At 34.9% G+C, this 22,996-nt stretch overlaps 1 protein-coding gene across 2 annotated transcripts in view; it reads left to right on the top strand.

The window, feature by feature from the left end:
* STXBP6 (syntaxin binding protein 6) overlaps nt 1–22,996 on the top strand; it is an 88,568-nt gene that overhangs the window by 47,805 nt on the left and 17,767 nt on the right. For both annotated transcript variants that reach the window (XM_039335963.1, XM_039335972.1), the window contains exons 3-4: nt 9,516–9,646; nt 12,889–13,054. In XM_039335963.1, the coding sequence (XP_039191897.1) occupies nt 9,516–9,646; nt 12,889–13,054 (297 nt within the window). The remainder of the gene's footprint in view (nt 1–9,515; nt 9,647–12,888; nt 13,055–22,996) is intronic.

The following is a 22,996-nucleotide window of genomic DNA, read 5'->3' as shown; positions in this document are numbered from 1 at the left end:
TCCCCTCTTGGAGGAGGTTTTGAAGTATTTCTAGCAGGACTACCTGATTCTGTAATAGCTTTGTTCCCTATGCTGGTAAATTCACAAGATTCTTTTCTCTCACCATGCACATGTATACATAATCCGAACTAGACTGTGTTGTCTCTCTGTGTCATATAATATATGTGGGTATGTGCATAATTCTGTATTTATTTATTTTTGTCATATTTATGTAGTGTATATTGGAGGTGGTGATCCTTTGAGAGCAACACAATTTCATTTTAATGCATGTTGATTAGTGTACGTTCAAAGTGACAATTGTTATTATCATTATTTATTTTGTTGGTTTGAACATCAGATATTTACATCAAAAATAGTGTGTCTTTATTTTCAGGACAATAAAATTAACAGTGTTCTTTATAAAATGTAGAGTTTCACTTACTTGTTGTAGAAGAGGAGCATTCTTCTATGTAGGGAAAAATCAAAAGGAGTTTGGTAGCACCATTTCAGATTAACACATTTTATTGAAAGACATATATTTTAAAATAAACAGTGTAACAAACTTCAGATAGCCAGAAAACGTTTGACGTATGTTATTTTGGCAGTCTCTTACTCAATTGTGCTTTTTCCAAAATAGCCATTTTGAGATCTGTAATAGAGTGTCCAGGAGAATAAAATGTTCTGATAGTACTTTAGTGTTGTTGTAAATCTCGATGTCAAACTTTTTCCCTCTGGATTCTGCATAGGATTAACAGGCCAAACTTTGAACAACATAAGAACTCCACACTTGCATAGGATATATAGAAATGACAAACAACACATATAAAATTTTGAATTTTTTTTACAGCGATATTTGTTCAAATGACAGAACATCTGATAAACAAAATACCAGCAAATAATAGTTAATAATTATTCCAAACAATTACAGCTAAACATTACATTATAAGTAGCCACAATTACAGCAAAGATCTGTTTAGCAGTAAGGTTAACTTTACATAATACACAAATATAACAGAGAGCGCTAATTCTTCCCATAAACAAATTAGTTTAAACATTTTAAAATGTTTGGATGAATTTCTTTGAAAATGAACATTCATTTTCCTATACTGAACATTTTGTCTGAAACAGAATTTGAAGAAATGTATAAGGTGAGTGACAGTTAACTTGTACAATACTTTGGGAGCTGTAAATAAAATTAAACAGTAACATATTTTTCAAGTCAAACTCACCCCCTGGTGAGTTCACAGACACGTTCATACAGCTTTCTTGGCAATATATAAACGTGGTTTTCTATTCCTTCTTTTGGAAAGTTTTATGGAATAACCTCCCTCTGGACATTACATTGTCCCTTATTACAGATTTCCAGAAAACATTAAAAAGCTGAACTATTCCAGAGGGTCCTTTGGAACTAAATGTTATCTTATTGGTACTCTGTTAGCTGTGATCTTCTGGGATGTAATGTAATAGGGATTATTAATGTTTTATGATACTAAGATGATACTATGTTTGTTTTACTGTACCATGCCATTTTAGTGTCTACTATTTATCATGGATATTTTAGTTGCAGGATCCATTCTGGGTCGGTCACAAGAGGTTTTGTCTTCTGAGCTTTCAGACTCGTAGGTGGAGCCCATCCTCAGGGAACTTCTCTGTAGCAGAGTGTAATTGCTAGAACAGTGGTTCTCAACCTTTTTAATGCCGCGACCGCCAACCGTAAGTTGAGGACTACTCAACCGGTCGTAAGTCGAGGACTACTCAACTGGTGCAGCACCGTTTGCAGAATGAGACTTTTGGCGGGCTCAGCAGGGCAGAGACAGCCTGGACAATTCCTATTGGCTTTTGAAAGCCAATAGAATTAGACTCTATTCAAGAGAGTCTATTCTATTGGCTTTCAAAAGCCAATAGAATAAAAGGGAGTCGCACAGCTAAGGAAAAGGGGGAAAAAATGGTGGACTGCATTGTTTGGCGACCCTCGTGAAATGGTCGTTCGACCCCAAATGGGGTCCCGACCCACAGGTTGAGAACCACTGTGCTAGAAGCTAGAGAAGCTAAGTTCCCTGAGGATGGGCTCCAGCTACGAGTCCGAAAGCTCGGAAGACAAAACCTCTGGTCCTAATGACCAACTTGGATTGGATCCTGCAACATTATCCTGGGACACATATATTTGCCTTCATTTGTGGATATTTTAGTATTTACTCTCTTTTTATGGCACAGCTGCTTTATTGTTTCATTGTTTATCACATGTGCCTTAATGCTTTCTACTTACTTTACATTGTTTATAGTTTTATATACCTATTTTTACTTGTTGTAAGCCACCATGAGTCAATTGAAATACAATTTTATAAATAAATGATTTTCTAGTCTAGTCTCCAGCAGGATGGGTGTAGAATCCACTGATTGGTAATCTAAGCCTTCCTGCTTAGATTAGATTCCTGAGACAAGGTCATCTAGATGCTTCTTCTTGAGAAGTCATAAATAAGATGGATGTGTACTAAAAAGCAAATGAAATATTTTTTTCTTCCATTCTAATTCCACCCAATATCTGTCCTGAAACTAGAATCCATGTTCAGTCATCTCCACAATTGTGAGATGAAAATATTCCATATTTCTTCTTTTTTCACCCCCACTCTGTTTTTAAAACAGAATGAGACTATTTGAGAAAGCCACATACTGTGGGATATTTCTTTATTAATCATATCATTTTATGGAAAATTGTTGGACTATAGAAATTAAAAATGAATGAAATCTTTCTCAGCAAATCATTAAAGTAGACTGCATAGCTTCATAATACATACCATACTCTTGGCAATAAAATTTATGCTCTTGTAATAATTTCTTTTCATAATGTAAACTGTCAAGTAGATCTTTCCCAGTACTGATGTTCTAATGATACTGGCTGCCTTATATGAAGAAAGCTTTAGATGGGTTTCTCAGGACATATGATAAATAATAATTTAGTTTAAATTAAACACATTTTGACCTTTCAGGTACACACACACACACACACACACACACAGGTGTACATTAATACATACACAATGTTATATGTATATGCAGACACATACATATATAGGATTAATATTATACTGTAAATATAAGTTTTGACTTGAAAAGCCAAAATCTGTTATTTTAAGCATCCAAATATGACCTCTATAAAATACAGCTTTTGCAGACATTAAATAGATCCGTATATAGTTGGATCTGAATGCTGTGGACATGGAAAATAAAGCTTGCAAGGGAAGAATAGAAAAGCCAAAGGGCTGATGAGGACAAAGATTAATAGGAGAATTGTTTTCATCTATTTTGCTGAAGGTTGTTTTTGGCAGATATTCTCAGTATTACATGGAATTTCCTCTCTCCTTTGCTCCTACTGCTTTTTAGTACCTTCTATAATTCAATTTTTCCTAAAATAAATATTGGTTACCACAGTGGAGCAGCCGTATGAAAATATAACACCTTATTCATTTAAACATTATGTAGTATACTAGAATTTTTATCCTAGAATATTTTATCTCTACAAATGCTGCTGATTTGCTTGATTTTACACTCAGCTATATTCTATTGTATCTGTTGTGTTTCCCAATTTGAATGTAAGGAATGTACAGAATTTCAGGGTGGGAATTAAAACTTAACTGAAGTGGTCATTACGTAATTTTTCCCTACCTAAATGCTTAGTTATTCATTTTCTATTTAACCTCTAATAGGAATGATGATAATTAGCATAGTGTTTTTGTATTAAACATTTTCAGCAATCTTCATTAATAGCAAATCAGCAAAGGGTCTGAATTTAAACGGTCTTTATTCACCACAATTTACAGTTCACTACCTGAATTCCCAATTTTCATTTAAACAAAGCTCTTCTTTATTTAATCATCAATTGTAGGAGGGAAAATCTTCAGCAGCATATTTACTTCAGCAGCAAAGTTTGTATAATTGTCATTTTCAGTCATGGTACTTCTCAGAGTTAGGATCTACTAATGGTATTCAGGCTACCAGGACTGAGTATTTCTGATAGTATTTTTGTGATCTATTAGAATATGAATTTGGAAATTACTGTTTAACTCTTTTATAGTTTAATTGGTGCAGAAAAATGATGAAATGCAGGGACATTGGCTTATTAATAGAATTGATTTATTAATGTAATTATGGGATTTTGAAAACAAAATGGAAGATGGATTTGTCTTGGCATTGTACTGAAAGTGTGAGGGCTGTCCAGCATAATCATTTTTGCCACCTGAGTCTTTCATTTAGCATTGCAAAATTGTGGTTTATATTTTCCATTCATTATTAAAAAGGGAGGCAACAGTTCAAAACTTAAAGCTGTATTTTGGACAAACACTGAATAATGATCAAATACAGGGATTAACTCCCAGATTCTACCTTCTGATTCAGAGCAGGTTTTTCCAAGTAAAGCTGTAAATTTAATTAAGGCAAAGGATGAGCGATGTAACGATAAGGTTTATTGGCATAATTAATAGATTTGGGTATGAATATATAACACCTTCTGGAACTGAATAAAAATTGGGTAAATAAACAGTCTGTGATCCCTGTAGTCAGATTTGATTTGGTATGGATCTCAGACTTTGGGAAATTGAATGTCAAAATTTCAGTCAGCATATTTTCTCTAAGATGCCTCAAAGAAAACTGCATTTATCAAGAGATTAAAACTGCAAATAGAGTGATTGATTTACTTGACATATATTTTTTGGAGGATACAGAAGTGAAACATATAATCTGAACAGTGAATGTTTGATTTAAAATGTCATTTCATGTATGTCCTTGTTCAAGAATGGTTGCTGTACCCACATAGCCAAATAGACATTATTAGAAAAAGAAAGAAGCAAACATACTAATATCTATCTGTCCATCCATCCATCCATCCATCCATCCATCCATCATCAGAATAGCTTAGTAGTTCAGTGAGAATTTACAGTGTATAGGAAAGAAAGGTTCAGGGAAGAAAGAATGCATCATCTTATTGATTGTTTTGCAATCTGATTGATCTATCCTCCTTCAAGGTATGATTAGCTATAGAACCAGTTTGCGTTACTGGTTTCTGTGGCTAATGGCATAAAGGATTGCATCCATTTTCTTCAACTTTATCTCTTTCCATATATACACATCCAATGACTCCTTTAGCTATGGAACCACTATGCCATTCTAACTGGTCTTATATACAGTATATATGAAAAGAGAGAACCTGCAAGTTGAATAGCTTTGTTCTCTTCTAAGATATTCCATTCTGTTTTCTCTCGTAAACATTTCTTACCTTTCTTCATCAACTAATGCATGCCCAATGACTACTATGCTTAGCTCTCATTTGGCTGTTTTGAGCCCTTCCATCTCTTTCACGTTTTATTTCTTTTGCATTTCTTATAAACTTTGCAATTATTTGAGCCTGTTGCTTATTCTCTCTCATCTGTAAACAGTGTTATTTAGATCCAGACTTGGAAAATAACTTCAATAGTATTTTAAAAATGATACACAGAAATCGTATTAGTTAACAATTTAATGGTAACACTAAACTGCCACCTCCAAATGTTTTCCAAGACCATCTCTCTTCTTATTGTTTATTGGTTGAAATTAATGACAGTTGAAATGTAAAGCACCTAGAGGACATGAAGTTGCTTATCTTTATTTTCTACCTAGACTTATTATACATACATATTCTACTTCACTTTGCTATACTTTTTAGACAACATTATTTCAGCACATAACTTTCAGTCTAGCATTACATTCATTACTCACTTGCTCAGGACCAGATAAGAGGAATAAAAATGCAACTAAGAAGATGTATGTTCTGTCATAATTATAAGATTTGGTGTTATTCTTAATATAGAAGGCTTTATTAGAACTATTTTTCAGTTCACTAATGTTTCTCCTATATCCCTCTCATTCTGATCTTTTCAGATTAAAAAAGATTTAAACAGGCAAAAATATGCTCTCCCTTTTTCAATTAAGGATGTACCTTTATAGTAACTGCAGCATTGTTTAAAATTGAAAAATAAGGCATTTTTTTCTATTTCTGTCTTGCATGAAGTGATGGAAATTTTTTTAAGCTTTAAACTAACAAGTATTGAGGTGATGTAGTAATATCTGCATTCAGCTTTTTAGGTAAGCAAAGCAAAGCATTCATGATTTTTCTTTTCCCTGATAACCAATAAGGAAAAACAAAAAGCTAAAAGTAGAACATACCACAAGATCTTTTCCTGATTTTGCAGTTCAACCTAAAGGTCTTTTGGGGAATAAAATGTAAACAATTATAATAATTATTTCCTTTTTTAACAACTTAGGCATGAAATACTTATGTGCATCAGTTCATTTTTTTAATGCCATCAGCAGTTTATAAATATATAGAAGGCTTTTCTAGGAAAGCAATCAAAGCTGTTTGTCAAAAGAGTTATGATTATGAAAAGGGTTTTAAATTTTCTCAATACTATACTGGGTCTTAATTTTTGACAAGCCTTTCATTACAACTAGTCTTTTGGGATTGTCCATATGTTGGACTACAGCTCTCACAATTTGCTGCAAGCACCACACTGGGGAAAACTCATTCTTAGTAGTGTTGGATATGAATCATCTCAAAATCAAAGTTTATCAGCTTATGCCCACAATAGTTCCAATGGGTCAAATCTCCCTAGGGTTAGAAGTTACCAGACTATCCTGTTTTTCTAGCATGAATCATTAGATCAATTCGTATCAAGTTTTTTTTAATTGTCCGATCAATGGACCCAAATACTGTCTGTCATCCCTGTCATGGCATCTTGTTCATCTCCTCTCTGCTGTTTAATATCTTGGTCTTTCAGTCCAAGAAGTCTCTGTTTCAGTGTCTGTGTCAGTCTCTCTCTCTCTCTCTCTCTCTCTCTCTCTCTCTCTCTCTCTCTCTCTCTCTCTCTCTCTCTCTCTCTCTCTCTCTCTCTCTCTCTCACACACACACACACACACACACACACACACACACGGTTGACTATGGCTTCAGTTGTTTCATATTTTTCAGGCGTGCCTGTTGCAGATGTGATGGATTTGTTTCACATCTCCAGCACCAATAATCAAGATAGTTTTTTTCTCTGTTCCATCTGGAATCACCAGTAGCTGTTTTCAAATAATCTTCTATTAGGTATTCAGTTCATGCCTGTTCTTACCTGACAAGTGTCCTCACTACTAAAGCAGACATATCCAAATGGGAAGCTAAGTTCAAGCTCTCTGTATCCGATGTGCCTGTTCAAGCATAAAGGATCAAGACATACGAATAAACTCAAATTTCTTGCAGTTTGAAGGTATTTCAAGCCTTTCTCTTGAATAGATTCTCTGCATGGTCAGATTTCCAAAGTAGTATTGGAAGTTATAAACATAGTCTGATATAAAAACAAAAAGTCCATCCTTCTTTTACACCATACACTACTAATATGTCATTGCTGCATCTATCATTTCATCTACATCTTGGAATGTAGATGTTTGAAAGCAGCAGCAGCTTTTCTAACTGGATCAGCTCTACCAGGTTGAATACCAATAAGTGGGAGCTCCCTCTTTCAGCAATGATCTTCAACAGATCCCAAGATCTATCTTTTAATGTCATGCCAGTAGATAATGCCTATTTTGTAGTAAGACTGAGACAAACTATCAATCTCTTGATGATATTTTCCTTTTTTTTCTTTTAGTAGACCATTCTCCCCCTGACTGACCATGATAAGTCAAACCAGCTAAGCACACTTTAGCGGCATCTGTAGCTATAGTTTGCCCTATTCTCAGTTTCCAATATCCTTTCCATCCATCAGAGAGAAGGCTTCTATTCAGACCTTATAGCTCTTGTTACATCTTGAAGAATTCCACAACCCTTCCAAGTTAGGTAAGCTTCTCAGGAATCCTGCACAATGAGAAAGAAACATGAAAATAATTGGGCAAGAGATATCAACTCTTTCACATTTTGTAAAAAAGTGAAGTAGCTCATTCTTACATATTTTTTGCAGCATCCCCCCCCTTTTTTTTTTTTCTTTTATCAGGATGTACTTCTTTTTCTCCTAACTTACTGATGGAGAATTTTTTAAAAGACCAGTAGAATTTTATCCTCTAGTGCCTTTTCTGCTTCTGCCCTTGAGCTTTTCCCTTGTTCTTTCTGTTAAACCTCTGACTACTTCCCTAATCCACTGCTTATGAAAAGTACCTGATGACCATGACATTGGAGATTTGTGTGCCATACAAAGAGATCCTTCATTCCTTTATTTTTTTTTCCATTGGAGTCAAATAATCCTATGTGCAGATACGCCCTTCTTTCCAGAATCAGTTTCAATGTTCTACTTGAATCAGAATCACACAGTTTTTCCCAGCCCCTTATATCATTGAAGACCTGACTTCATTCTTTGGGTGTCTGCTGATCTTACTCACCAGTATTTCTCCAAATGGATGGTGACAAACAACAGGTTTTGCTATGCACTGGTCAAACCCTCATACCCACTTCCAATCTGTACTGATCACACCTTAACAATTACAACTTTAACCATTTTTTTCTGGAGTAGTACCCTCTTAGAGCTTTGTCATACAGCAACAAGAGCTCTGCCCATGACATTCACAAAGTGCTGCAGCCATTGGTCAGTGCTTCCAAAGAAAGTAACATTTGGAAGGGGTGCCTTTTCTTGAGTCATGTCATGGCAAGCAGCTATCCATGTAAAAAGGATAAAGCTCACTATTTGTTTGTGTGTAAGTCAGAGAGACAATGGTGAAGACCTCCTTATTTCCCTATAACTGCAGTTTTTCCAAGTGGTGATGTTCACACAACCCCTCCTTTTGTTCTTCTTAGTTTCAGATGACCTCACTCTTTGTACAAATGTTCTTTAGCAATCTTAGGAGTTGAAGGGATTTGGCAGGAGAGTCACTGAGCTGCCTGATACAGGTGGAATCTAAGACTTCCTCTAACAATTCTGTATGCATTAAAAAAATCCAATTAAGGTTTTGCACAAAGGCACAATTTTGCAATGTGAACTCACATTTTGCTTTCCAAAGAAATGCAGATGCAGGTAAATAATATAATTGTGTTTTTGTTTTCTTTCTTTGGCTTAGAAATGATAGCTATAGTGAGGCTCATCAGACATTAACATTCAGATTTTTTTTTTTAATTCCTCCCAGGCTTATTAACTCACAGAGGTTAAGAATTAAAGATGTTACTAGCTTTTTTATGAATATGTGATTAATTGTAAGTTGTTTTAAAATTATAAAGACAATAAATAGCACTTTATAATACAGAAAATAAAATAGTCAAATATAATAAAAAGCACTATGAAGAATATTTTGTATAAACATAATTGTTCATTCAGATAGAATTGTATTTAATTGTTTAATGTATGCACAAATGTAACACTTATACCCAACTTCTATCCATCCCCCAAAATAAAAATTACATTGTTATATTTTTAGCTATGTTTGTCATGATTGACTGAACTGATAAAATGTGGTACTATAAACAAGACTATTTTAAACTTGTATGCAGTTCTCAAAGACTTTTGCAAGCTTATATACAAATCCTTTTTGTTTTATGTTTACAGTGACAAACAAGAGACCTGCACAAGCATATATTACAAAAGTTAAACAGTTTGAAGGTTCTACATCTTTTGTACGAAGGTCACAATGGATGCTTGAACAGCTTCGCCAGGTTAATGGTTTAGATCCTCATCGGGTAAGTATTCAACAATAGAAGTGCTCCTCATTTAACAATGTCCTTTTACTTGTCTGTTGTTTCTTATGATTACTCAGACAGCCTTCACCCCTTCTTTTTGGGAACAGTTCAGTCATTAGTACATGTGGGGAGGGGCAGTTGCTTTGATTTTACTTTAAAAAAGGTACTATAATAGATATATTGAGACGATAACCATAAATGTTTAAGATCCTGAATAATTATTCCAGATGTTCTTGGCTTCTTTCTAAATCATTGTAGATTTTACCATTTTATTGTATCCAATAAACAGTTAGTCAAATGAACCATTTGGATAGAGGCTAAATAATACATATTTCCACTCTGCTTTTTTTAACCAGTTAGTAATCCATAAAAGGACACACCCTCTGATTCCATGACTGTCCAGTTTACCTTGGCAAAGAACTTAGAAAGATTTTTGAAAATTCAAGAATGTCTACTCCATTTATTGCCCAATGGCACTTTAGTATATTAGCAATCCATGCTAATTTTCCTTTAGTAATTTTTGATTCTCCAAATGCTTAGTTATTTTTCATTTGATTGCTATGTCTACCCAGTTTATCCAGAATTGATATTAAAATAATTGGTATATAGCTTGAAAGATCTTAACAGGTCACTTTAGAAATTGGTGCTACACTCTTCTACCCTGGTACTGAGACTGATTTAGGACTGTTAGGAGATCAATAGTTTCACCTTTAAGTTCTTTAAAAACCCTCTGTTGAGTGCAATTGGTTTGTAGCTGTCTTTCAAGATGTCCTAGAACCTTTTCCTCAGTTTACTTTAGTTGTTCCAATTACCTCCCTGACAATGAATGTAAGCTCAGATATCTGTCCTATATATTTACAGAAAAGAGGGCTGTAGATAGTAACTTCTTTTCTTTGCAATTCTCATGGCCACTTTGAATCCCTTTTGTTGTTTTTGTTGTTGTCTATTAATTTCCCAGGGCACTTCTCTGTTCTGTCTATATTTAAAGAAGTTCTTACTATTTTCTCTAATGTTGCTATACATCCTTGGGTTCTTCAGTTTTCTGCTTTATACTATGTCAAAACTAGTATTTCCTTGATATAAAAAGCAGCACCTTCCCCACTGCACTCTTTTTTATCCTTTCTGTAATGCCTGTATCCAGGAATTAATATATATATATATCACTGATTCTCTCCATTGTGCAAGGATTTTGTTATGCCCACTATATCTGTGTTCTCCTTGGATTCTCCTATAGACTTTAGAAATTCACATGTATTTCAAGCATTCACATATATATATTCCTTGTAGTATTATCTAAAATATTTATACCCTTCTAAAAAATGTAATCCTTCTAAAGGAAGCCACCTGTCGGCTTTCCTGTAGAGTCAGCTTAGAAGTTGCTCTGTCATATTTTTGACCAGCTGGTTGGCTTCATTTAGGTTCAACAAAGCCCATCTCTATCATGACAGGATTGGCCTGTCTTCAAATATTCATAGTACTTAGCAAATCTAAGTCTTTCTACCTTATACCAATTTGTCCTCCACTTACTGAAACTTCTCATCTTTGCATATCTAGCTGGCTTTGTCCATAAAACAAAGAAAATTTTTGAGAATGCTACATTTACAGCTCCAAACATCAGCCTGCTAACAAGCAATCTAATTCTGCCTGCCACTGCCTCCTCTGTGAGGGAATATTCTGGAAGCAGAATGAGCAAATATGAGTTTTATCCAATTTGTCTTATTGGAAGAAGAAGTTTAGTGTTGTAGTTAAGACATTAGGCTAGAAACTAGGATGCTGTAAGTTCGTGTTTCACTTAAGGCATTAAGCCAGCTGGGTAACTTTGGGCTAGTCACTCCTAGGAAGAAGTCAATGGCAAAACACTTCCAAAAATCTTGCCAAGAAAACTGCAGGAACTAGTCCAGGCAGTCAAGGCACATACAACATGCATGCACACTCACAGCCAACCACACAGACACACACACAAACTTCTTTATGGGAACATCTTTTATTGTTGAAATGATAACCTCATTTCCCAAAGAGATTCTCTGTAGCAAGGAATATCTTCGTAGGAGGTAGTAGAAGCAGACCAAATCAAGAAACTGACTCCAACATTTTAAATATTATAGCTATCATAAGAGAATCTTGAAAGCCAGACTGTTTTGTTTCCTCCCTTTTACACCCCATTGGATTAGGGTAGATCCAGACTGAGTTTCTTTCTTGTGCTTTCTCTGTTTCTTGGATTTAACACATATTTTTGTTCTTTTCAACAATTTTCTCCTAGGTCATTTCTATGGTTCTCTAAACTGTCATGTCTTATTTACATATCTCTCTTATTCTCAATAACTGCAGTTCATCTACCTTGGTTTCAGTGGAACAGACTTGCTCTATAAGAGTTCATTGTACTGAGTATGAACTTTTACTATATACCCAACAGGTAGGTAGTGATATACAATGAACTGGAAAGCAGTCTCTCCGTTACTTTTACCTTTATAACAGTTACTTTTAGAAACTTGTTTTTTTTTTAAGGATTGGTTGACCTAAAAGATAGATAGATGCTACATTTACCCAGTTTCAAAGCCTGGCTTTCTCACACTGGAGAAGAAAGATCACTGGGTTTTTTCCTCCATTCTACTCCCTTGCAAATCTTATTGTCCTCACTCTGGCCATGTCCCAAATGCCTATCTTTTTATAAAGAGGCAAAGAAAACTTCATTGGGATCTGTTCTAAATTTCTTAGCAGGAAACATACTGCATTTCAAATGCAGCTTCTCAGAGTTCCAAAGCAAAAATAGTACCCATTGCTGACTACCTAAAACTCAAGACTAAAACATTCATCATAACTTGTCAGTATGATCTATGTTTGGAGATTATGGAAATTAATTCAAAGATATTTCAGGGATCCAGAATAATATAAGATTCTTTATCATGTTGTCTTCCAGCAGTGTTACTGTGTAATACATTCTGGAATATACTCTTGTAACTTGACAACAGATTATTTCAGAGCCAGATAGATTCAGTGTTTGTTTCCATGATTAAATTGAGAATTGTTACCTTCCATCTGCTTTTGAATTACCTTTTGTCTTCAAAAAACATTTTGTAATAACATGGAATTAAAAATATTATATATAATACAATTATTATAAAAAGTTTGTTATGAATTTTTTCATAATGCTTTAATGTGTTATTAAGGAAAATCTAATACAGCAAGTAAGACTTTGTAATATTAAAGTATTTCCCTGGTAATCTGATTTTTTTTCTTTCTAGGATTCCCCAGAGTTTGATTTATTGTTTGAAAATGCTTTTGACCAATGGGTGGCAAGTACAGCCTCTGAGAAATGTACATTCTTTCAAATTCTCCATCATACTTGTCAACGGTATCTTACAGATAAAAAGCCAGAATTTATTAATTGCCAGTCTAAAGTTATTGGAGGTAAGTGCTACATGTTTTAATCTCTGAAGATTTTTGTTTCAGGACATTTCATCTATTATAAATTTAATCTCTTTATATTTATTTATAGCAGGGGTGTCAAACTCGCAACATCACGTGATGTATCGTGACTTTTTTCCATTGCCAGCAATGGGGTGGGCACAGTTTTGCCATGACGCATCCGGGCCGTGGGCCAGCAGTTTGACACCCCTGATTTATAGTTTATTTAAAATCTGGAACGGTTTGGTCTAGTAGTTAAAGCAGTAGGCTAGAAAGTGGGAGTCTGTGAGTTCTAATCCTGCCATAGCCATGAAAGCCAGCAGGGTAACCTTGGGCCAATCATTCTCTTTCAGCTCAGTTCACAGGGTTGTTGTCTTGGGAAAAATAGGAGGAAAGTGTGTGAACATATATACTATGTTCACCACCTTGAGTTATTTTTGAAAATAAGGTGGGATACAAATAAGCAAATAAATAAATAAATACTGCAACTGGGTTTTTTTAATTCTTCTGGGCTTGTTGGTGATATAGTACAGTAACATATACAAGATTAACTTTGATCCTAATTAAAAAAAATTAAATATCTTTCTGAGCTTTGATATCAGATTAATAGACATTCTAATTATTTAACTAAAGCATCATTTAATAAAGCTAGGAGAAGATTTTCCTACATAATCATTTCCTTCCTGGTTTAATCTATTTTGCTTCACTGCATAAGTATGTGTCACTTTTTAATTCCTTTCTCTATTGGTTTTATTGTTTCCCATTTAGCCATAATTGATTTTACAAGTCTTTCTAAAAGAGGAATTTCTAAACTAGAGTGGAAGTTGTTGGACAATAATCGCTTCTCTTAATGCACTATTTTATTATACTAAAACATTTTTCTTTTTGAATCAGCATCTTTGGTATCAGCAGATCTTGCAAGTGTTAATGTGCCTCAGATCTTATAAGATAACAAAATTCGTAAGTGTGGCCTACTCAGTGCTTGTGATTTCCAGGAAGAAATCCTACAACTATATTTGTTAGGTCTTCAATTACATTAAGTCTTTAGGGCACAATTTTAAAGCTTAAAGTGTATAGCTTGTATACTGAGGCAACAAATTTGCTGTTCCAAATTTTTTATTCATGGTCACTTGATCTCTAAAGAGAAGAGGTCTCGCTACATAATTTAAAATTGCTTTGAACTCCTGTAATTTAGAACCAGTTGAAGTTCAGAAATTGGCAAATGCTCTGGTGCACTTCTTCCCCCTGTAGGCTTGAGTGAAGTAAAGTTTATGTTGGTATTTCAGCGGCAAGAACTAAAATGCTTGATTGAATAATGTTTTATGGTAGCAAATGCTTTTGAAATAATTAAAGCTTCCATTTTTATCTCCCAAACTCATTAATCGGAGTATCAAAGGGATAATAAATTGATTCTGTACTTATTCCCTATTGTTTATATTCATTATGTATGCTTGCTGTACCTTCCTTTCTGTAGAACTTCTTAATGTCGAAGGGAAAGATAGAGACATGATCTTTTGTATGTTCCTTTAGTTTCTCTTGGCTTTGGCAATGCACTAGATTACAGTAGTCTTCCACTTAACACTATTCATTTAACGACCATTTGAAATTACGATGTGCTGGAAAAAGTGACTTACAGAGTCACAATTTGTAACAGTTTTCAACCATTGCACCAAACTCTGTGCTTAGATTATTGTAATTTGGGAGCTGGGCAACTGGCTTCCATTTATGATGGTCCTGGGGCTACAAGATTCCTATTTGTGACCTTTTCAGCCAGCTTCCAACAAGCAAAGTCAATGAGGGAAGCTGGATTTGTTTAATGATGATGTGATTCACTTAACAATTGTATGATTTACTTAACATCAATGGTAGAAATCGTCATAAAATTGGGTCTGGTCATGTAATGACTTGCTTAATAATCGCATTACTTAGCAACCAAAATTCCAGTATCATTTGTGGTCCTAAGTCGAAGACTACCTGTATAATCTGTAAATGAAAAGACTTGTATATGTCGGAGCTTCAAAATGTGGGGTAGCAATGAAGATGTTAGTCTGGCTGTCGGAGATCTGTAGGGTTCAAGTCCACCTTCAGTCACAGAAGCTCACTAGGAGACTTGGGTCAGATTCTCTCTCAGACCAAGCTACTACAGAGGGCTGTTGTTATAAAGGAAAAAAAGAGAATAGAGGCTGTTGATATGAAAAAAAAAAGAGGATAGAAGAAAAATAAGAGGATATATGCTACCTTGAGCCCGTGAATGAAAGGCAAGATAGCTCTTATCGTTATTTTGGAAATATATATTTTGTAGTGTTTTATTTTCTTTTATCGTATTATTGGAATACATAATTCCCATTGAAAGGTATTGTATGTCTGATTTCTGAAGGACAGAGTGACTTTATTTGAAAAAGAGTGATCTGTCTATAGAGATTCTCAATCATCCAAATCATGGTTGTCCAAAGGTGCTTTTTCAAAAAGGCCATTGGACTTCCTTGGTTTTTTGTCTTCTTCAGTTCTAACTGAACAGTTCTAATGGATTTAACTAGTTAGGTCAGAAAAACCAAGAAAGTCCAATTGCCTTTTGGAAAAAGCACCTTTGGCAAAAAAATGATGTAATGAAGATATTTTTGCCGTTTATTAGATCACTGAGAAATTGATGTAGGTAAGAAAGTCAGTTATACACTTGTTGGTTGAGAGAATACCTTTGATTAAATGAATATGTCTGAACCATAGAATATCAAATATGGATTTGAAACCTGGTTGCTAAATGTTATAACAGTGAATGAATAATATGAAACACATATAAGAATGGACAGAATGTGAATGATTCAGCCTTGAGCACAAAATTAAGCAAGGATGTGTGTTGTTTAAGACAGATCAATGTATAAATCAATGTATAGATCAATGTATAAAGTATGTTTCTAGTGTTGTTAGAGGAATATACTTTTAGATGCAAATGGTGCCATGTTCTTATCTAAAAACACAGGTGATACACAGCAGACCTTCAATTTATCTTATTTCATATTTTTTTATACTTTTCTCCTAAAGGAAATAATGTGCTTTCATACAATATTGTATAATTTCTCAAATAAAAACCATTGCCATAAAAGATCAGAATTATCTCATTATCTAATACGTGACAGCAGGTTCTTGCTTCACAGATGTTTAGCTGTCATATAAAAGTCGAAATGCTAACTCTTCCACCTACATTATTCAGGACTAAAAAGGGAGCTAAAAATATAAATGGGGAAGAGATTGGTTGGTTGATTGATTGATTGATTGATTGACTTTTGAATGTCTAAGTTTGTATCCTGCTAAAAATGCATATTGACATATTTTTGAAGTACAGATGCTATTATATATGTACAGATTTGATATTTTGTGTAATTTGCACCACGGTAGATTGCAGTCTGATAGAATATCCAGAACTAACTAAGAAAATCTTTTCGCTCAGTTTGCTGTGCATTACATTGGGGAGAGATAATTCACCATATTTAAACGGCTTACTGTGAGACTGACAGCATATATTAATTAGCCATAACCCCAGGCACCCAACAGTATTCATTTATCTCAACAACAACACAAGAATCACTGAAAATGTCTTACACTGTCTTCAGGTCCATCTCTTGCAGCCTTTCAGAACCTATGCTTTCCTGATGTATTGGGACTGTGACATACAAGATTTACCTGGTGAAGAAGATTATTGGAGTGATACTTCTTAATACATGTGTGTTGAGAAAAATTGTTGGATATGAGGGGTCGTCCTTTTTCAGTTAGAAAGCTCATTATAGAGTTATTTGACCATGGACTGTTATTTGAACATAACCTTTTTCTCTGGCTGTTGCAAAAATAAAGAGAGAAATGTATATACAAGCAGTCATCAACTTACAACCACAATTGGAACCCGAAATTTCCTTGCTAAGCAAGCTGGTTGTTAAGTGAGTAGCACTTGATTTTACAGCATTTTTGTCATGGCTGTTAAGCAAATCAATGCAGATGTTAAGCAACTTTCGCTGTCATTAAGCAATTCTGACTGCACCATTGACTTTGCTTGTCAGAAGCCAGCTGAGAAGGTGATAAACAACAATCACAATGGCCCCTGGATGCTGCAACCAAGTTGCCAAGCACACAAATTTTGATCGCATGATCCTGGGGATGCTGCAGTGATCCTAAGTGTGGGGACTGATCATAAATCACTTTTTTCAGTGCCATTATAATTTTGTGTGGTCACTAAACAAATGAGTCTAAATCAAGGGCTACCGTAGTAAGGTAAGGATTACCTTCCTGGACTTTTGAGGAAAAGGGAAGTATACAGGTAGTCCTCAACATATGACCACAATTGAGCCCAAAATTTCTGTTGCTAAGTGAGACAGTTGTTAAGTTAATTTTATCCCATTTTACGACCTCTCTTGCCGCAGTCGTTAAGTGAATCGCTGCAGTTGTGAAATTAGTGATACCGTGGTTAAGTGAATTTGGTTTCCCCATTGGCTTTCCTTGACAGAAGATACTGACATATGACCCTGGGACATTGCAACCGTGACAAATATGAGTCAGTTGCCAAGGGTCTGAATTTTGATCACGTGACCATGGGGATGCTGCAGCTGATGTAAATGTGAAAAATGATCATAAGTCTTTTTTTTTCAGTGCTGTTGTAACTTCGAACGGTCACTAAATGAACTATTGTAAGTCGTGGACTACCTATACACACATAGATACATACAGTCAGTGCCTATGCAGCTTACTATTTTAAAATTCAGAACAAGAGGTCAATTTTTTTTTTTGATGAACTTATCCAGTGGTAGAAACTTGGAAAAGAGCCAGCATGCAGTCATTGATTTCCTTAGTGTTTTCGATGAAGCTATAATATTTGAGCCACATGGAGATGTTATTATTGACGCTGTAAATAACTTGACCAACTGAAGTGCTATATAAACAGGGTGACCATTAAATAGATGGAGCACTGCATATTGAGAAGCCAAGACATCTCTCCTGGTATCACAGACAGATTTCATAGGCTCCACTTATAATTCTTTGGCATTCAAAGCCAAGTGATCGTGGATTGGGGAACAAAAGGGCAAAATCGACACTGTTTTTCAATCGGGCCAAAGCAGCCTTTTCATAATGCTTAACACCAAACCTCAACATAAATGAAGATATTTCTCTGCTTGAAATGCATTAGAGCAGGCATGTCAAACTGCCAGCCTGTGGGCCAGATGCGTCATGTCGAAACCGCGTTCCCCTTACCATTGCCGGTAATGGGAAAAAAGTCGCGATATGTTGCGTGATGTCACGTGATGTCACGAGTTTGACATGCCTGCATTAGAGAGTTCTCTGCATTGATCATTAAATAAATGAGAAAAGTGGTTTTAGTGCATTTTGCTGCAGCTCATTCTTTAACAACCAAGAAAACATTTCATCACATTTCCTTCATAATAGGACAGTTCCAAAGGATTTTTTTTCCCCACATTGCCTCATTGTAAATCGAACGGCCGCAAAATAGACATTATGTTTCAAGAGGATATAAATCACAGCAAATGTGTTCCTAAAATTAAACTTTACTTTTTCCATTGTTGATTCACCTAGTCCACATTGGTGGACAATTTGTTGTAAAACTGATGATAGCCCAAGTATAACTTCCCAAGATGGATATTGATTGGTTGAGAGCGATTGTCTCTCATTTGCTGTTCCAAACATTTTTCTCTTGGCCTTTTTACATGTTCAGGTAATTGGTGAGAATTCTGCAAGATAGAAAAGTTAACTATATGGCCAATGTATATCATATTGCAGTCTTAACTGAAGGATTATCTTTGTGGGGTTTTGCAGCATTTCATTCCATTCTGAGGATTCTGTAATTTATCCAGAATCATGACATTTGACTACAACCAAAATAAAAGTTTGCTAAATAAATAAATGGAATATTAAACCTTCAGACTCAGCTTAGGTCACAGTAGATGCAATATATTATTTTGCTTAATTTTAATTCTGATTCTGAAAATCTCTATTATTATTTATATTATTTATATCATTTACATTTTTAAATGAGTTCTATGCAGGCTAAAAATTGGGCTGACATTAAAACTGGTGGACAATCACTGGTAATTTTCCTCTCAGAGGAGAAGTATAACCTTTTTTTCACTAATATTTTGTAAACCTCTTCTAAAATAAGTGCTTCACAGTTGGAAATGATATCATTTTCTTTTAAAAAAATGAAAAGCCTTTTCTGATGTCTTCGCTCATGGAAAAGTGACTGCTCTTTAATCTGGAGGCCTCGGATATAAGATATGAAATTTTTCAAAATGCATATTTGCAGTGGAAATTCCTCCATAAAATGTGTAGTAAGAAGTCTTGATAAATTCAGAGGGACTTAGTAAATGGAATTTAAGTTACAGTTGTTTTCTAAAATATCTTTTCCATATCATTCAAGATCAGTTTGTGATTGAGAAAGTCTCAAAATTAATAGCATTTTTTATTAAGGAAAGGGAAAGGGTGGAAACTAAGCAAGGAGAGAAGCAACCTAGAACTAAGGAGAAACTTCCTGACAGTTAGAACAATTAACCAGTGGAACAACCTGCCTCCAGAAATAGTGAATGCTCCAACACTGGAAGTTTTTAAGAAGAGACTGGACAGCCATTTGTCCAAAATGGTATAGGGTTTCCTGCCTGAGCAGGGGGTTGGACTAGATGACCTCCAAGGTCCCTTCCAACTTTCCCTTCCAACTTTATTATTATTATTATTATTATTATTATTATTATTATTATTATTATATATTTCATAGGAAAATGACACAGGAATGATCATTTGTGGTTCTGAGCTAGATCAGACATTGATTTGCTGTTGTTTATTTAAAAAAAAAAATCCTAAACAAGATTATTGATCTAAAAACATATATTTGTATTTCATGTATTTTGCTACTTTTGTTGTAGTTCCATGTAAATTTAGAAGTTTACAGTAATGATAGCATCATAAATTACTGATGAGAATTACAGTATTGGTGGCACCTAGAGGTAAAGACTGGGAATTGCAAGGTTGTTTAATATGAAAAAGAAATGAGAAAAAGCAGAAAAAAATTTGTGAGATGATTTGGAATTTTGCATAAGGCATCCTCTGAGGATGAGATTACCAGCTAAATTAAAGAATTCCCTAGCTGAGCATCAGATATAAAGAATATATCTGAAATTTTTCCCCTAGTTCTATTCTCTTCAGACAATACTTGGTCATTCACTGTTTTATTTAATCATTTGTTTTTCTCCAGCCAAATATTGGTTGAGATGAATATGATATTATGTAAATAAGCCATATAATAATAGCAATACTGATATGGATCACTTAAAGTAGGAGTGTGGAATAAGATAGAAAATTCATTTTAAAAAATGCTTTAAAACCCGCCAAAAATGGTTTTCTTTTATCCTCCTAAAAATATGTAACAGATCTGATCTGAGTGTGGCATTTTGGGGTCTTCTGCTGTAGTTAAATGGGCAGCACATAAATTTAATAAATAGATAAATTAAATCTGAATTCTGTATTTAGGACTACAATTTGAATATAATACCAACTTGTAAGTAATAGCTGAGCACACAAGCATGAAACCATATTTTGTTTATTTCTGTCATTTCTTAAAGAAAGCAACTCATTTCCTCTTCTGCCCTTGTTGCAATAGAGATGGATATGAAAAATAAACTCTGGGTTTCCAGCATAATTATCGGAAGCAAACAATCCAGCTGACATGGAAGTAAACAGGTATAGAGCTAAGCCTTCCATGATTCTCTTTCAGCTCTTTCCCAGTCATTAAAATTAGGAAAGAGCTACAGAGTAATGCTTACACGAGGAGTTGAACAGTTCTTGTCCAAATGCAGCTGCTGTTATACTAAATTATACTAAGGAACCAAACCAAACAAAATTATGCATTAATAGGGGGATCTATTAATAAGGGTACCTTCTATAAACTACTGTTGTTCTCTGCCTGCTTTTAAATTACAGGTAGCCCTTGACTTTTGACTGGTGGCTTAACTGTTTAAAGTTATGACAGGTGTAACAAAAGCAACTTACAACCCATTTTCAAAATTGCCACACATGATTGCAATTTGGGCTCTTGGTAACCAGCTTATATTTATGACCAATTGCACATCCCTCAATCACATAACCACAATTTGCAACATTTTTTGCTGTTTTCAAGGAGAAAATGGCAAAAAAAACCCAAAAACCATTGGATATGCTGGATTCATTTAATGATCACATGGTTAACTGAACAATTGTGGTGACTTGCTCTACAGCTGTCATAAAAACAGCCATAAAATTAAGTCTCATCATGTGATGCCTCATTTTAACCATTGCAATGACTTATGACTAATTTCTGTTTTCCACTGTAGTCCTAAGTACAATATGACCATATAAAAATATTTAATTTCTGTTTATCCAAGTAAGGACATTTTTCTTTCTTAACTCTCTTGAGAATATTACAAGCTTCTAATAATTTCCTGCAGTGGAATTATGTTTAAACCTAGTTAATCTTTGCTACTGGAGTCTATGATATCTCCTTGATGCTGTCTGCTTCCTAATTACATATGATTTTGAGAAAGATCATCTTTGTACCTCTAAATACCACTTTCACAGTGACTAGTGCATGCTGACTGGTATTACCAAATTCTAAATGTTAGAAATTTTCAATTCTTCCTAATAGTGGCCTTGTTTAAACTAGGCTTTAATGCCACATTCCTGAATCTGGTACCTGCCAGATATAACCCAGGAATGAATGGGAGCTGATATCCCAACATCTGGAGAGCATTACATTGGAAAAGTTTGCCTTGTGTACAAAATTCAGCAGTTGCCTATGTATCTGCAATGCTGAACTTGATATAATGAGTCATCCTTTCCTGCAAGGAATTACTAAATGTCTGTGGTGTATTAGATGCATGATGTAAGAGTAAACATTTCCAGCAGATTCTTCCTGTGTTAAATCATTACACATTTTCTGACTTTGGAGACTGCTCAGCCTGGACCTCAACAGTAACCAACTCTTTTCTATCATCGCAATGCATATCTGGCTTCCAGCTGGTGAAAACAAACAAGTAAAGGCATGGGTAGTGATTATTTCTTTCCCAAGCAGTTAACAATTGTTGTGACTTGCTATATGTTGATCCTACTTAACAGTTCTGACCTCCATAGGAGGCAACAGCATTCTCAGAAGAGAGAACTCTCTCTTGAGTCTCTTGCACTGCCTGCTTTGGTTTTTTTCAGGAAAGGCATCCTTTAACAACAAAAAAAAAAAAGCTTCTGCTGCTGAAAAGAGCCAATTCTTCCTGCTTCCTAATAGGGCTATAATTTCTAACCCCACCTGCCCCATCATAAATTTAAGAAAGCCCATATGATAACCAGATAACTCTGGGCATTCACATTTTACAAAGACTTCCTCTTTGCAGATGCCTGCAAAACAGGCTAGCTAACAGAAAAAAAGGGGTATTTTTTGTTCCTTATAGGATATTTTTGTAAATATATTTGTTTTTAAATTGGTTTGGGGTAAGCACTTTGGCTGCAGAAAGGAGTCGTTAGTGTCTGTTACTGAACAGGTTCAGGCCACTCATTTCAGTAATGACATTAAATATAATTATTTGTTCTTCAAGACTCTTGTGTCCTGCAGTTAAAAAGGGAAGGAAAAGATATAGAAAGAGCTCACACCATGCAATTCTGATACTTACTATGGTGGTAAATAAAAGTGAAACTGCCCTGCTCAAGGGCTCTTCTCCAGAACAGGCAATCTATCTGTAGGCTACAGTATTTTTGTCACCAAGAGGCCATAAGGTGGTGACAGTGGTGATGCAGTGAGCCAGACTGTATGTGGCCCTATTTTTAGGGGTGTGTGGAAGAGATATTTACCGAAATAGGAACATTAAGCCTACTAATTGGTTTAATGCAAATGTTTTTATTCTTTCTTTACCAAATAAATTATGCTAGTGGTGG

This window comes from Crotalus tigris, unplaced genomic scaffold (genome assembly GCF_016545835.1).
Source record: "Crotalus tigris isolate CLP2741 ecotype Arizona unplaced genomic scaffold, ASM1654583v1 scf7180000017546.9332058, whole genome shotgun sequence".
In the NCBI taxonomy this organism is placed as follows: Eukaryota; Metazoa; Chordata; class Lepidosauria; order Squamata; family Viperidae; genus Crotalus; species Crotalus tigris.
Note: the sequence above shows the minus strand (reverse complement) of the source record. Positions and strands in the feature narration are given on the sequence as shown.